Here is a 16,970-nt window from a genome sequence, read left to right on the forward strand (position 1 = left end):
AATAGCTTGCATCATTTGCATTTTATGTGAAAATATTGTTCTATGCAAATATTTCTATGTAAATATGTCTCTGTAGATATGTATTGATCTTTTGCAACTGCAGGACACACATCGTCATCTCTGTTTGCTTATTGGCAGAGTTCAGTATTGCAAAGTGCTGTGATTCCAGGCTTCACAGTGCAATGCAACACCTCACTAGTAGATGTAATTCATTGCCATTGGAGAAGCTTACATGGGAATCTGTGTCCGGAGCTTGCCTCTGTGTAAAAAAACTTGTAAATGGTCTGGTCAGTGCTAGCCTCCTGGACACATCGGCACCTGAAGCTAGACTTGCCTGTTGAGTCATTGTTCTCCATCTTCCAAGGCTATACGCTCCTCCTTATTTTGTCATGAATTTAAAACTTTTCTTCATTGGTGGCTGGAGGCCAGCTCCTGGGCAAATTATTTGAATGGATATAAATGCTCACAAATGTGAACCTGTATGGCTGTGTTTTATGTTTAATCTTCAGATTAAACACAGCAGTTGTTCTGAGGATGTGAGGGAGATTCCCAAACCTCTGAGCCATTCTTTTTAGGTGACAAATCTGAGGAACTGTCCCAGATGGAGGTGTCATTAGAGGAGGTTTTGGAACAAATTGATAAACTAAACAGTAATAAGTCACCAGGACGAGATGGTATCACCCAAGAGTTCTGAAGGAACTCAAATGTGAAATTGCAGAACTACTAACTGTCGTCTATAACCTATCATTTAAATCAGCTTCTGTGCCAAATGACTGGAGGATAGCTAATGTGACACCAATTTTTAAAAAGGGCTCCAGGCCAGCAAGCCTGACTTCAGTACCGGGCAAACAGGTTGAAACTATAGTAAAGAACAAAATTGTCAGACATGTAGATGAACATAATTTGTTGGGGAATAGTCAACATGGTTTTTGTAAAGGGAAATCATGCCTCACCAATCTACTAGAATTCTTTGAGGGGGTCAAGAAGCATGTGAACAAAGGAGATCCAGTGGATATAGTGTATTTAGATTTTCAGAAAGCCTTTGACAAGGTCCCTCACCAAAGGCTCTTGAGCAAAGTAAGCAGTCATGGGATAAGAGGGAAGGTGCTCTCATGGGTTGGTAACTGGTTTAAAAGATAGGAAACAAAGGGTAGGAATAAATGGTCAGTTTTCAGAATGGAGAGAGGTAAATAGTGGTGTCCCCCAGGGATCTGTACTGGGCCCAGTCCTTTTCAACATATTCATAAATGATCTGGAAAAAGGGGTAAACAGTGAGGTGGCAAAATTTACTGATGATACAAAACTACTCAAGATAGTTAAGTCCCAGGCAGACTACAAAGAGCTACAAAAGGATCTCTCAAAACTGGGTGACTTGGCAACAGAATGGCAGATGAAATTCAGTGTTGATAAATGCAAGGTGTAATGCACGTTGGAAAACATAAACCCAACTATACATATAAAATGATGGGGTCTAAATTAGCTGTTACTACTCAACAAAGAGATCTTGGAGTCATTGTGGATAGTTCTCTGAAAACATCCAGTCAATGTGCAGTGGCAGTCAAAAAAGCGAACAGAATGCTGTGAATCATTAAGAAAGGGATAGATAAGACAGAAAATATCATATTGCCTCTATATAAATCCATGGTACGCCCACATCTTGAATACTGCGTGCAGATGTGGTCTCCCCATTTCAAAAAAGATATATTGGACTTGGAAAAGGTTCAGAAAATGGCAACAAAAATGATTAGGGGTATGGAACGGCTTCTGTATGATGCAAAATTAAAAAGACTGGGACTTTTCAGCTTGGAAAAAAGATGACTACGGGGGGGCTATAATAGAGGTCTGTAAAATCATGATGGGTGTGGAGAAAGTGAATCAGGAAGTGTTATTTACTCCTTCTCATAACACAAGAGCTAGGGACCATCAAATGAAATTAATAGGCAGCAGGTTTAAAACAAACAAAAGGAAGTATTTTTTTCACACAACGCACAGTCAACCTGTGGAACTCCTTGCCAGAGGATGTTGTGAAGGCCAAGACTATAACAGGGTTAAAAAAAGAACTAGATAAATTCACGGAGGATGGGTCCACTAATGGCTATTAGCCAGGATGGGCAGGGATGGTGTCCCTAGCCTCTGTTTGCCTGTTCTGTTCATTCTGTTCACCTGGCATTGGCCACTGTCTGAAGACAGGATACTGGGCTAGATGGACCTTTGGTCTGACCCAGTATGGCCGTTCTTATGTTCTTCTAGGACATGAAATTATCCTGAGAATAACTGTAGAATGTCAGGCCATTTCAGTAAATTTGTGTGAAAACGACTGAGGTAATAGTCTGTTCGGAGAATGCCATCGTTTTACCTGTCCACAATTGACACCAGGAGCAAAGGCTTGGCCTGAGATATCCACTGACTTAGTGTGGACAGAAAAGCAACTGGAAAAACTGTCAGTAGCTCACACATCAGGGAAGCTGGACCACCCAGCCCTCTAATTTAATGGTAGCCAGTGGCATCAAAGGGTAGGGGAGCTATTTGTTTCTTATGTGCGGAAGTACACATAATAATGTAGGCCAAGGGAAGTTCTCTAGCACGATCCCTGTGAGCCCTAGTTAGTTGACCTGAGCTCTAAGACTTGCTGATGCAGGTTATTTTTTTTTGCTTTGTAGGCATAATCTGGGTTGCTGTCAGGCTTTCCAGGTTCTGTTGAAGATGGGCTTATTTGTGCATAATAGAAGAGGCCTTAGTCCTGGGGCCAGACACTGTCCTAAAAGCAGAGCCTTAGAATTGCTTTCCAATTCCATAGTGTGCAAATTGGGAGTCAGCTGCTGGATTGTAGTGGGATATCCCTAATGCTGGAAAGTCCCTGTTTCTGAGTCAGTTGCCTTTCTGTCCATCTTGAATAGTTTCCTCCGTTAAACTAGTGAGGGGGAGGTTAGGGGTGATTTTGAAGGTTGAGTGCAGTCACCTCAGTGAGAATTCGTACATCTTCAGCAGATGTTCTGAAAGGCCAGCAGGCCTGAAAGTCCTCCTGCTGCCTTTTTTTGGCATGTTGAGTTATCCCTCCACTCAGCTTGCTCCGTTCTCGTGAGCAAGCTTGAGTTGCAGAGTTATGGGGCAGTTGTGATGTCTGCGTGCTCGTGAGCGCAAATGAAACCCAGTGTTCTGGCTTTGTAGTGAGTTAGGCTTTGCTCAATTGAGAAATTGGGATTTTATCCACACTGCAGCCATCTTTTCCATGGGGGATGTAATTGACACATTTTTTTCTAAATTAAGGTCTGTTTTAAAAAAACAAGAACTATATTTAAGACCAGTGAAAATTTGTCTGTCAACCTTAAATTGTCCTTTTAAAGTATCCTTGTTTTTTCCTTTTGTTGAGATGAATTTTCATCAAGTTTAAAGATGATAGCGGTGACCCCAATTAAAGAGAGAGCCCTGGCTCTTATGGGAAAACCCTTCTAATTAGCAACCTATTTGTGATCATATTCAGTCAAAGGTGGTTCCAGTTCTGTTTAAGGACACCAATGTCTTATGATTTAATTGAACAAACTTTAGTTTGTGGGATGGTTTTTCTATTTTTAAATTCCAGGTCTGTAGTGACCAAAATATCCGGAGCCAAGATTCTAGAGCCGGACACAAAATTTGTATCTGCATCTGATCTGCGATCTGCAAAAATAATCCGTGGATATCCGCAGATTTGCAGGGCTCTAGATACAAAATTTGTATCTGCATCCGATCCGTGATCCACAAAAATCGTCTGTGGAATCCACATCTTCGGATGCAGATATCTGCGGCTATAAAGCAGCCTTGTGGAGAGGTAGATGAACCTTACACAAAGTGTGGCAACCAGAGGGTTAAAATGTTTAATGAGATTATGCAAATATGTAAATTGATTTATAATTATGCATTTTTTTCTTAAGGTGCCACATAATTGCTCTCAAGAATCTGAAATTCTCATTTTAGAAATGTCTCTGAAGCTTGTGGTTGCAAAGAAAACTTTCTGGCTGTGAACCTAAAGTAACCATTATAGTGATGTCAGAGTCTGCAGACAGCCAGAAATAATAGTTCTGATAAATGTTGGACTTGCTCCCGTTTACCTACCCTGGGTGTTAACGTTGAAGCCTAGTGGAGATTTGTGAAAGGGTAGTTATCTGATACTATTTATCAGTAACTTTAATTACAGTGACTTGAACACTTGCACTAGTATATCGCACATGATCTGTGTGGCCATATGCTAGAAACTAGGAGCTCCCATATTTCCCCCAAGCCCCTTACTTTATTGAAATCCTCAAGTTGTCTGTACTTGGCTGTTAGCCAAGACGGTCAGGGATACAACCCCATGCTCTGGGTGTCCTTAGCTTCTGATTGCCAGAAGCTGGGAGTGAACGACAGGGGAGGGATGACTTGATGATTACCTGTTCCGTTCATTCCCTCTGAAGCTCCTGGTGTTGGTCACTGTTGGAAGACAGGATGCTGGGCTAGATGGACCAGTATGGCTGTTCTTATGTTCTTATGGAACCTGTTCACCCCTTAATGTAAATGTTTTTTCTGCACAGTGCTAGCCAAGTTCTTAGTCCCCTGTTCTTTTTCACGTGTACAGATGGTGTTCTCTTACATGTGTTGACATTTGACAGCTCTTGCTGTGTTTCACAATTCTCATTCCAGTTGGTTTTGAACACCAAATGACTTTAAAAGAAAGTATAACAATGCAGAATGGCTGTTGACTGCTACGTCCAGCAGTCGTCTCTTCTGCTTATGCTCGCCATTCCCTGTAATGGTAATTCTTTTCATCATGCTTCCAAATTGTATGCTCTCTTCTTGGGGTTATTTTTGACATTGAGATTGCTTTAGAGGCGTTTGTTGGCTACGTTGTGAAGCTGCCATAGGAGAATGTATATCTGTGAAGTTATCACATGCATATTTATCTGTGAAGTTATCACATGCATATTTATCTGTGAAGTTATAAAACTTGCCTCAGTTGAAATCTCTTTATGTTCTGTAATGTGATGGCAACACACTCTGTGGTTCCTGTGCTCTTGGTGACCTTCTCTGCAAACAGTTACAGAAAGGGAAATATAATTTTAACTCAAGTGAGCTTCCATTTTTCATAATTTAACTGCCTTTAATGTGTCAAAGCAGTTAGTTTGTCTGAAAGATGCAGTAGGATATAAAGTTGTGGTGTATTGTGCCTCTGCTCTTTGTGCAGGTCACTAGTAGGTCACCTTAACAGCTTGTCAGAGGAGTTGGGAGTCTTGTAACACTATCAAATCCAGCTTTCTTCTTCCATGCGAGCAGTTGAAAATCCCATACAACACTGTCCTCTTCTGAGAGTACTCGGAAATCTGGTTTGATGGTGCTCTGTTTAAGGAAAGCGGAGAGATCACTTTTCCTTTCTGTGCTCCCTGAGCTAAATATACAGAGCAACAGCTGATCCCCTGTGGGTGTTTACAGGCACTCTTAGCAGCCCGTTGTGGCAACTCCAGATGACATTGCTGCATATCCCATGTAGGTCACAAATCAAAAAAGGGGGAAATAGACAAGTTTGCATCTTTTGCTTTGCTCCCTTCTTTGGCTCACCTATTTACTAACTTAAAGCTATTCTCCCTTGAATGGGAGTGATGGCTTGGTGTCCTGTGAAGTTTATAACCATAATGGAGCATAAACTAGTACTGCTGAGAAGAACTGAAGGGAGGAGCTGATGTCACATGGTGTGGTGGTCAGATCCCCCCCCCCCCCCCCCGCCTTTGTAACTTCAAAATGTTCAGCTAAATCAATATGGTCTTTTCACCACTATTCATCAGAGCTATTCAGAGCAAAATATGAATTTTAAGAATATTGTATAGTATACACTGTGTGTATACATATCGACTTGTATAAGTGCAGCATCAGCACCTAATACATTTGAAAACAGAGCAAGGTAAGTCCCTTAGCGTTCCTGGTAATAAGGGATTTTGCTTGCCTAATTTTACTACTAATCACCAAAGAGAGTGTTTTTTCTCTTTTGTGAAATTGCCTTCACGGATCATCACCCTGGGAGTCCTGCATTCTGCTGCAAGGGTGTGGAGTAATGAAATAAAGTTGGTTAAGCTCAAACCGTGTGTCCTGATGCAAGTTTCAATTGACTGCACATGTAAGATAGAAGATAGGTTCCGGAGGCCAATTTTAGGCTGCTAGGTAAGAGAGAGAAGTCCAGGACCTCATAGCTAGCATTCTCTGAAATACTTCCAGTTCCCCCGCAGGGCCAGTTAGACAGGCAGAACTGCAGGGTCTCAATATGTGGATGAGATGATGGTGTAGGGAGAAGGGATTTAAGTTTATTAGGAAGTAGGGAACCTTTTGGGAAGGATTGGCTCCACCTAAACCAAAATGGGACCAGATTGCTGGCATGTAAAATTAAAAAGGTCGTAGTAGAGTTTTTAAACTAAGAGTTTGTGGAAAGCCGAGAAATGCAGAGGAGCACATGGTTTGGATGGAGATATCCCTTAGGGGAGGATCTATTAACGGGGATTCTTGATATCCTACTAAAGAGGAGAGACTAGAAGTTGATAAAGTACAGGTACGAACTGAAGAGAAACAATCAAACGAAAAAGAGTCCCAGTCAGTTACATCACATAATGGCAGACAGCTAAAACGTGACAGATTTTATAAGCGCTTGTATATAAATGCTAGAAATCTAAATACTAAGATGGGTGAACTTGAGTGCCTGGTATTAAATGAGGATATTGATATAACAGGCATCACATAAACTTGGTGGAATGATGATAATCAGTGGGACATGGTGATACCAGGATACAAAATACATAGCAGGAGTGGCCAACTTACTGACCCTCCGAGCTGCATACCACAATCTTCAGAAGCTCGAGAGCCAGGGCATGCCTGCCGGGGCTTGGGGTGTCTCCAGAGCTCGGGGTTTCAGCCCTGCTCCTGCTGAAGCCTCGAGCCCCGACAAGCACACCCTGCAGGGCTGAAGCCACGAGACACCCCCCCCCACCCCCGCTTTGGTTGGAAGAAGCTGGAGGTGACACATGGGGAGCACATGACCAGATTTTTGCCAGGGTTTGGTGGCCAGGCTCTGTCACATGGTGCTGCCAGGCCCCCTCCCTGCAGGGCAGGTACTGGAGCCATCAAGCTGGGAGCTCTGGCCGTGGGGAGAGGCAACGGCAAACAACTGGGAGCTGCAGGGAGAGCCATTGCATTTGCTGCTGCCTCACCCCATGGATCTAAAGCAGCGGCCTCTCCTGCAGCTCCCAGCTCTTTGCCTTTCCACACAGAGCTAACACCTGGGAGCTGCAGGAAGGGGCCGCTGAGGGTGAGAGGGGTATGTGTGCCAGGTGGGGGCGGGGGGTGCGTGATTCAAGCTATTGGGTGGGGGGCAAACCTTTAAATTGTGCCCCCCACTCTCAGCAGGCGCCAGTCATCTCTGGCAGAAGTGCTGAGCCTCCTTTCCCCAAGTCTGGTAGGCGGAGAATGGGGGGAGCCTGGGGAGCTCTGCGAGGCCCACTTCTGATACATAGAAAGGACAGCATAGGTCGTGCTGGTGGGGGAGTGGCACTACATGCAAAAGAAAGCATAGAGTCAAACATAGTAAAAATCTTAAGTGACTCAAACTGTACCATAGAATGTCCATGGATAGAAATTCCATGCTTGAATAAGGTATAGCAGTAGGACTATACTACTGACCAGGATGGTGGTTGTGAAGTGCTCCAGGAGATTAGAGAGGCTATAAAAATAGAAAACTCAATAATAATGGGGGATTTCAAGTATCCCCATATTGACTGAGTACATGTCATCTCAGGATGGACTACAGAGATAATTTGTTAGTCTCTAAGGTGCCACAAGTACTCCTATTCTTTTTGCGGATACAGACTAACATGGCTACTACTCTAAAACCTACAGAGATAAAGTTTCTAAACACCATTAATGACTGGAACCTACAAGAGGAGAGGCAATTCTTGATTTTAGTCCCAAGTGGAACACAGGGTCTGATCCAAGAGGTGACTATAGATGAACTGCTTGGTAATAGCAACCATAATCAAATTAAATCGAACATCCTTTTGTGGGGGGGGAGGGGAAATATCAAAGAAGCTGACCACAGCAGCGTTTAACTTCAGAAAGGGGAACAACACAAAAGCGAGGAAGCTAGTTAAATGGAAAAGGTATAGCCACAAAAGTGAAATGCATGAAAGCTGCATGGACTCTTCTTAAAAAACACCATAATAGAGGCTCATATTAAATGTATACCCCAAATTAAAAACCTAATAAGTACCACCATGGCTAAACAACAAAGTAACGGAAGCAGTTAGAGGCAAAAAGGCATCCTTTGAAAACTGGAAGTCAAATCCTACTAACAAAAATAGAAAGGAGCATAAATTCTGTCAAGTGTAAAAGTATAATTAGGCAGGCCAAAAAAAAATTTGAAGAGCAACTGGCAAAAGACTCAAAAACTAACAGCAAAAAGTTAAAAGTACACCAGAAGCAGGAAGTCTGCCAAACAATAAGTGGGGCCACTGGACGATCAAGATGCTAAAAGAGTACTCAAGGAAGATAATATGGCCATTGCAGAGAAGCTAAATGTATTCTTTGCATCCCTTTTCACTGCAGAGGATGTGAGGGAGATTCCCACACCTGAGCCATTCTTTGTAGGTGACAAATCTGAGGAACTGTCCCAGATTGAGGTGTCAGTAGACGAGGTTTAGAACAAACTGATAAATTTAAACAGTAATAAGTCACCAGGACCAGATGGTATTCACCCAAGAGTTCTGAAGGAACTCAAATCTGAAATTGGAGAACTATCAACTATGGTATGTAACCTGTCGCTTAAATCAACTTCTGTACCAGATGACTGGAAGATAGGTAATGGGACACCAATTTTTGAAAAATGCTCCTGAGGCGATCCCGGCAATCCAGGCCAGTAAGCCTAACTTCACTCCTAAAGAACAGAATTCTCAAACACATAGATGAACACAATTTGTTGCTGAAGAGCCAACTCAGTATTACAATAGATGTACTTCTGGGTGAATTCAGAATCGTACTTGCTGAAGTTAGTGATAAAAATACGTTTTTACTGCTTTTTATGACTCTCTAGCTCTGCAGAGCCAACCTCCAGCCTTCATCAGTATCTAACACCTGATTGCCTCTGGCACTGCTGGTGAGAAGACACTGGGTACCTTAGCATCAGCTCTTTTGCCTGTGACTCCAGCATTGAAGAGAGTATCCACTTCAGATGACTTTGATTTTAGAATCAAGGACTGAAGATTTCTTAAGTCCCTGTCTACAGTGGTGTAGCTTTTGGAAACTGCTTTAAAGTTGGTTATGTTCTAATGGTCGGTTTGTAATTTGTTCAGTGTTCCGATTTACAGAAAAACAGGAACAAAAATTGCAGAGTTGGGTTAGATGCATACTAACATGTCATAGAATCATAGAATATCAGGGTTGGAAGGGACCTCAGGAGGTCATCTAGTCCAGCCCCTGCTCAAGGCAGGACCAATCCCCAGACAGATTTTTTTTTTGCCACAGATCCCTAAATGGCCCCCTCAAGGATTGAACTCACAACCCTGGGTTTAGCAGGCTAATGCAACTGTTAAATGTATAAGCAAGGCAAGTTTAAGTAAGAGCAGGGAGATGGGATTACTTCTGTATACAGTATCCATAAGACCATCACTGGAATACTATGTCTGGTTCTAGTATCCATGCTTCAGAAAGGATGGTGAAATCGAAAAGGATTCAGAAAAGAGGTACAAGATGATTCAAGGTCTGGAAAACCTGCCGTACGGTGAGAGATTTAAGGTTAAGGTTAAGTGGTGACTTGATCATGGACAAGTTGTGTGTTTGCTGCAAAAATTACTGGGTGATTTTCTATGGTTTGTGTTATGCAGGATATCTGACTAAACGGTCATTAAAAATCTATGAATTAATGACTAACCCCTTTGTATTCTTTTTCTAGTTCCTGAGGGAAGACTTAAATTATCATGACCCAACAGTCAAACACAGCACCTTCCATGGGGAGGATAAACTCATCAGCGTGGAAGATCTCTGGAAGTCATGGAAAACATCCGAAGGTAAAAATTCTCATATCTAAACACTGATGCATCCATTTTGTTTGTATTTTCAGCAGAAAGATCATGGTTGGTTCCAGCCTCTTCTGTCACTTTTTGCATGGACTTAGTTTTCCAGAGGGATAAGAGGAGCACAAATAAAATATCTGGAGTGGTCAATTGAAGCAGAAAATTATCGAGTGGATACAGAGAACAACAATACAGTTGCATTCAGCACCTTAGTAACAGCCAGATAATAAGTAACATGCTCTTTTAGAGGAACCCCACAGAAATCATCTAAATGTGAGGACTGTTAGACCAGTGGTCTCCAAACTTTTTTGATCGCGCACCCCTATCAGTAAAAAATTTTTGAGTACGCACCCCCTGCCGCGCCGCAGGGCCGGCTCTACCATTTTTGCCGCCCCAAGCACAAAAAAAAAAAAGGCGCCCGAACTGCCGAAGCGGTGCTGCTCCGACGGTCTCCTCCTGCTGTGCACCCCGAAGGATCCTCTTGCGCACCCCCTGGGGTGCGCGCATCCCACTTTGGAGACCACTGTGTTAGACTGTGGAATTGTTTTCCGAGGACAGTGTTGATAGTTCCATTGCTTGAGACATTTCAAATTAGACTGGACAAACACTAGAATTGTATCCTTCAGAGCATGTGTTCACAGAAACAAGTAGGAAACCAGTGTGGCTTCTGGAAAACAAGTAGGTATCATCTGTTCCCTAAGGCTGTTTCTGTACTAGCTGAAACTTCTGAGTGGTCTTTAAAGATAGCCCCATAGTGCTCATTACAATAATCCCATTGGCAGGTCACAAAGACATAAATGGCCATGGAAAGGACCACATTAGAGAGCTGGCCATAATCTTTTAGTTTACTGTATACGCAGGAAGAAAAAGGCATTTCTGCTCACCACTAATGCCTGGTGCTGTTGGGTTAATTGGGATTGAGAAAACACTTCTAGATTGCATACTACCTTCACAAAGGGTGTGAGCACCTCCTGAATAATATACAGATGCCTCTTCTGCCGTTCTTTGCAAATACTTCCCCTGCCTTCCTTTATGATAGGGCTCTGGATGTTGTCACTATTATTGCCTCATCCACCTCAAGGGGCTGTTAATTCTGAAACTTAACAATGACAGTGAAAATGTCAACATTAACCATGCCATTACTGAGAACGTTAGCAGAAGCATCCAGCTAACTGTGTGTATCCCACAGTCTTGAACTGCCTTTCATGGGGACAAAATCCTCATGTGTTCTTAGTCCAGCTACCCAAACCTCCAGCTTCCCCGACAACATCTCTGAGTCATGAATACTAGAGCTGATCAGAAATTTTTTGATCCTGATTTGTCAGAAAATGCTGATTTGTCAAAATTGAAATGTTCCACAGGAATGTGTCGGTTTCAACAAAACTTTCAAAAGAAGCCAGGCAGTTTCCATCAGAAACCTGCTTGGTTTCCTGCCCACCTCCCTGGCTCCCCAGACTGCCAGACTCCCTGCCTGACGGGCTGCTGGGGAGCGTGGGGCTCCCAGGCTCACCAGCTGCCCTAGAGCCTGGGCTCCCAAACTCCTTGCTTGATGAGCTGCCGGGGCTTTGGGCAGCTCAGGGAAAGTTGGAAGCACTTCAAAAAGATCAAAATGAAATGTCACTGTGATGTTTTCCTAACCAAACTTCAGCTTCCTGTTTTGAGGGACACTTGGAAATGTTTATGTATTTTGTGTTCCAGTTCAGAACAATATTTGTTGTTTTTTCCTCTCTCTCTCTCTCTCAATCAGTAAGTTTTTGGAATTTCCTACAGAATGGAAATTCCAGTTTCTGGCCAGCTCTAACAAATACAGAAATCTGCATTACCTCAACAATGAAAAGGTGGGGGCAATGTAGAATAAGTGGAATTTAATATTGAAACGCGGGGCCATTCTACTGACTTTATCATGCGTTGTTTATTGAATTTAAAATCTCCATTTTTAATTTAAGTGACGCTCCCACAGAGTTTCTAGTTGGAGAGTCCATGCACTGTGCCACATGCAGCCAGCTTGTCGCAGAATATGTGCCTTGACAAAGGTTGTAATTTATAACACACATATCCTCCTCCCAGTCCTTCCCCCTTAGTCCATTCATGCCCTTCTATCATCCTGCCTTCGCACCTGGAACAGCCTTCTCTGCCATCCATCCTCTCCTCCCCTCCGTCAAGTCCCTTATTAAAATCCACCCATCTGGCAGTTTCATAAACTCATTAAAATCCACTTCTTCAAGTAATCTTCTGATCACTTTATTGACAACCTCCAAACCTTTCAGCTTCTCAGCCTCGTGCTGTTTCTTTTATGTTTGGCTTGTTTCATTTACACTATAAATTCTTTGGGGCAGGAAGCATCTCTGTCTTCAAAGTGCGGTGTTGACATGTGTCTGTATATAAATTATAATTTAAAAATGACTGGTTTAATTATCCCTTATGGTCTCTGAGGAGCGACTTAATAAGTCACCAACAGCATACATGAGTCTGTGGTACTGGAAAATGAAGCAATGACATGCATGAATCTGGAATCGCTTTTCTAGGTTCCAAATTACAACCAACTGGAAACTCTCTGGAGAAAAGTGTTGGGAGAAGAACAGAAGAATGGGGTATTTAAAAAACAAAAATTTGAATTGTTTGGTTCCCTGTCCCATTTGTTTTATTCTTCTGTTCACTAGGGTGGCCAATATGTTTAAAACTTCTTGTCCAAAGCACTTTAAAAATCAGATTGATGCTACGGGGCACTTTGTCTTCTGTATGTTCGAGGAAAGCCTGACATTAGAAATATTTATTCTATTGTATCGTTGTTTACAAATGGCTTTGCCTAAGTGTATTTGAATGTCCGTTTAAACTCAGAAGCTCTTAAGTGCTGGAACATCCTAGGATGCTCTCAAGATACGTTACTCCGTTGTTTTGATTTCTTCTTTTTCCTGAAACACATTTTAAGTAGCATTTCCTTAAAATGGTTCTGTTACATGATTTTCCCCCTTGCTGAATTGGGCTTAGTTATCTCTTCAGTTTTTTTGCTGCAAAATGCCTCATCTTGTTAATAAAATATGAAATGGTTCGTTTCCAAGGTTATTCTCATTCTCATACGGAGGCTAATCCTTCTGAGCATGAACTTCTTTTGAATTCATTAGTACATCCATTGTGGAAGACTGGTAGAATCAGGCCCACAAAGAAGGCTGTGCTTTCTTGCTGCAGTTGTCATCTGAAAGATGGCTTTGAAATGGTGTGGTAGGAGTCTCTCGCTGACTTGACGCCCAGAGCAGATTTGTTCAGTTTACAAATTAAATGCTTTTTTAAACTGCCATCTCTGCAGATTCTGCTGAGGCCTGAAAATCAAACTGTTCTTTTTGCCTTTTACATTGTCACCAGAAATAAAGATTTTTCAGCTGTTAGCTTTGAAGTTCAGGCAGAATAGACTCCAGTTCACTCTCCTATAGCTTTGTTGACTCGGGACTTCTTCTTAGACAGTTCCTCTAAAAAAACAAAGACAAGATGGGTACATAATGTCAAAAGGAAAGACTAAAATAGGCAGCTTCTGAGGAAACCAAGGGCTTGAATTCATGTAAACATACTCAATGACTACTGTTTTAAGCAGATGATGATCAACTGTTAGATGAGCTTAGATGTGAGGAATCAAAAAATGTCTCCCAAAGAGAGCAGAGCTGGTAATACAGCAACCATCAGAGGGAAGCTGCCTTCAATACAGTAAAAAAGCTCCAGATAGCTGAGGGCAGCACTACCAGTAAGGTAGGTATTTGCCACGCTCTCTGGTGAGGAGGTTTAACAGCACAGAATTTGGAGCGATAAGAATTCAGCTGGGCATGGGCCCAAGAGTGGGGATCTACTTTCTACTGTAAGCAAGAATGACTTACTATTTCTAGCAATTTTCTTGTGTTGGAGGCTGCAGTTCCTCTCCTTGTAGGCAGGAGGTGCAGAGAAGAAGGCTGTAAATCTGAAATAGTTTTGTATTTGCCTCTTTGACAGTAGAACCAGTATCCAAATTAGCATTAAATCTTGTCTTGATTTTTTTTTTTTTTTTTTTTTTTTAATAAAAGGTTTGAAGTGGGCATTGACACTCATTCCAGCCCCTCGTGATGCTCCCTAGTAGAGATTAGAAGGCTTTGGTATTTAACACCAGGTTCTAAAGATCCAGTTTTAATTTCTAATTCCCCTGGGTGTGTTCATGCTTGATAGTTGCCAGATGTAAAGGAAATGTTTTATGGCCCACAGTCTGGCTTCCATCATGTCTAGTATCATCTAAATTAATGCAGTAAGAGAGTTTTCTTAAACTGGTGGGGTTTACTGTCGTGCTTGTGCTGCTTTGTATCTCTCTGTACTGACAATCCCGTGAGATTGAATTAAAATTATATCCCTTTCCTCTGGCTGCCCATATTAGACACTAGCTTCTGTCAAACAAGGGAACTCCCACCCTGTCAGGCCTTCTCTCCAGCTGGAAGTATTCATCTCCTCTGAGGGAAGTGGAAGATGTTCTTAGATTTTTATGTATCCATTCAAAGTTAGGGAGCTGAGGTATAAATTACTGTTGGCATTAGTTGACTATTGACTTCAATGTCATAGAACCATTTCAGACCAGAGGTGAACTAGGCTGTGGTAGCTAGCTAGAGATCTAAAAACACTGTGTATGAGAGATCTCTCTTGAAGTCTTGGATAGAAGAATGTGCAATAGTCACAACCAATTAAAGCAATGATTGGACATCAAATAGAGGATCCTGTTTGAATGATTTGGGATTTATCTAAATGTCACTGGATGAACCAGGCAGATGCTGTATGCAGGCTACACTAGACATATCAGAGTAGAGCAAACAGCCACTCACCCCTGGTTAATGGTTGTATTGCTGCTTGACTTTTTTCTGTTTTAGCAGTGTCACTGGGGTACAATCAAGATTAAAGGCAAGAGAGAAAACTAATTTCGTAGGCCAAAATTTTCCGCTGTCCACTCATTTTGGAGTCTTTTGATATCAAGCTGTGTCCCAAGTTGAACTCCTTCAAAATGAATTCACCTAAAATTTGTCGACACAGTTTTCAAAGTTGGGGCCAAAGTAACTCCCTCCAGAAGCCTAACAAAGCATGTGAAGGAGGTGAAGAAAGCACTGTACAAGTGCCAGCGGTTTCGTCCAGCAAAGCAGTTTCACGGACCATTTTTAATCTGTCTCCTGAGTGCTTTGTATCGCGGCTCTTGAGAGCCTCTCAGCTTCCAATTGCTATGATAAAGCTACAAACACTGCTGCCTAGGAGTCGGGATTGTGCTGTAATGCACACAGTGAGGAAATTGAACACGATCTTTGCCAAGAGCTGTTTCAGACTGCTGGTATATCTGATGCCATCATCCTCCTCCTCCCATGAGCTGTAATTGTGGTGTAAAATACTCCTCCTCTCCCCCCCCCCCATAAAGTTTATTGCCTTAGATAGCTGTTGGGAAAAGTGACAGTTTTTGGACACTGTATGCTGGTACCTGTTTGTCCTAAATCTTCTGCAGCAGTCTTATCATATATATAGGACAGACTATGAAAAATCAGCACACAACCAAAGATGTTACAGGCTGAAAAAACCTATAAGGTCACCTAGCCAATTCCCACGTGACATTTTGCAGGTCTTCATCTAGTTACTTAAGGTGGCTTATCTGTGCGTGCAGTGCTGCCTGATTTGCTTCATGTTTCCAGTGGGGTGATGGGCTTGTCTGGTGCATCCCAGCACTCCTAATACAGCTTTTAGCTGTTTCCTCGAAATGTGCTGCTCAGACATATGAGGAGCAGCCTTCCAGCAATGAAGGATTTAAACCCTTGTCACCGAGCTCGCCTTCTCCCTGGCTTTAAAGCATGCACTGCCTCACCCAGTCTCCGTTAAGGAGGTTTATTTCTTTAGCGGAGGTTATCAAACAAACAGAACACTGACTTAACTCCATCCTTGGCCCCAGGCTTCAGGGCCACCCCCCCTCAGGAGTCTCCGGCACACCAGCGCCCTAGCCTCAGCCAGCTCCGGTCCCTTCTTGGAGCAGCAGCTGCCCGGCTGCTTCCCTGGCCCCTTGCTCCAGGGACCCACCACGTGTACTAGCTCCACTCCAGTGTGACTTTCCCTCTCCAGGCTCAGTCCTTACTCCTGCTGACTAGCAGCCCTTTGTAGGCTCAGGTGTAACCCAGCCCTCTCTAATTAGCTGGAGTGGGCTCACCTGCCCCGGTCCAGGGGAGCTGGGCTTTATCTGTCTACAGGGATCAGCTACCCTGTGACAACCCTCCACAGCTTTTATCTTTACTGTGCAGAAGGAGAAAGGGAGGGATGCAGCAGGTGAAGCTTCTGTCCTGGGGTGTTGGGTATGATGAAGATAGCAGATGTGTTGGTGCTGCCAGCTGACTGAGTTTCAGCTCCACAAGAAAAGGATTCAGCTGTTTGTTTGTTTTCTTCCCTCACAGTGTATAACTGGACAGTTGATGAGGTGGTGCAGTGGCTAATCACCTATGTGGAACTGCCACAGTATGAAGAAACCTTCAGGAAACTGCAGCTAAGTGGACATGCCATGCCCAGGTTAGTGCCGATTGCATCTTCTCACTTACGTGTATGTGTGTGTGTGTGTGTGTGTGTGTGTGTGTGTGTGTGTGTGAGAGAGAGAGAAGAACATATTTATGGGATTAAATAATGGCGGGTGACATTCCTCCTGGTGCAGAGGGGCTAGCACAAGGCCTGCACCACTTAAGTCCTGTTGTGAGGATTTATAAGGTGCATAGGCTTTGTACTGGCCTCTGCACAGAGATGAGTGAGAGGATGTGAGCTGAAGGAAAGGAGAGGGTGTGATATGCTCTAGGGGGAGTTCGGGTAGGGCAAGAACTTGCGGGGAAAAGGTTATACTTTACCACATAGGAGACACTGTCCTGCATCCCAGATTTCATCTCTCTCTTCTGCAGTCAACAG

The 16,970-nt window shown here is 43.0% G+C and overlaps 1 protein-coding gene across 4 annotated transcripts in view; it reads left to right on the top strand.

Annotated features, from left to right (window-relative positions):
• Positions 1–16,970, top strand: part of STIM1 (stromal interaction molecule 1) — a 160,104-nt gene that overhangs the window by 79,855 nt on the left and 63,279 nt on the right. For all 4 annotated transcript variants that reach the window (XM_065423459.1, XM_065423457.1, XM_065423460.1 and 1 more), the window contains exons 3-4: positions 9,935–10,049; positions 16,475–16,586. In XM_065423459.1, the coding sequence (XP_065279531.1) occupies positions 9,935–10,049; positions 16,475–16,586 (227 nt within the window). The remainder of the gene's footprint in view (positions 1–9,934; positions 10,050–16,474; positions 16,587–16,970) is intronic.

Source organism: Emys orbicularis, chromosome 1 (assembly GCF_028017835.1).
Source record: "Emys orbicularis isolate rEmyOrb1 chromosome 1, rEmyOrb1.hap1, whole genome shotgun sequence".
Classification (NCBI taxonomy): Eukaryota; Metazoa; Chordata; order Testudines; family Emydidae; genus Emys; species Emys orbicularis.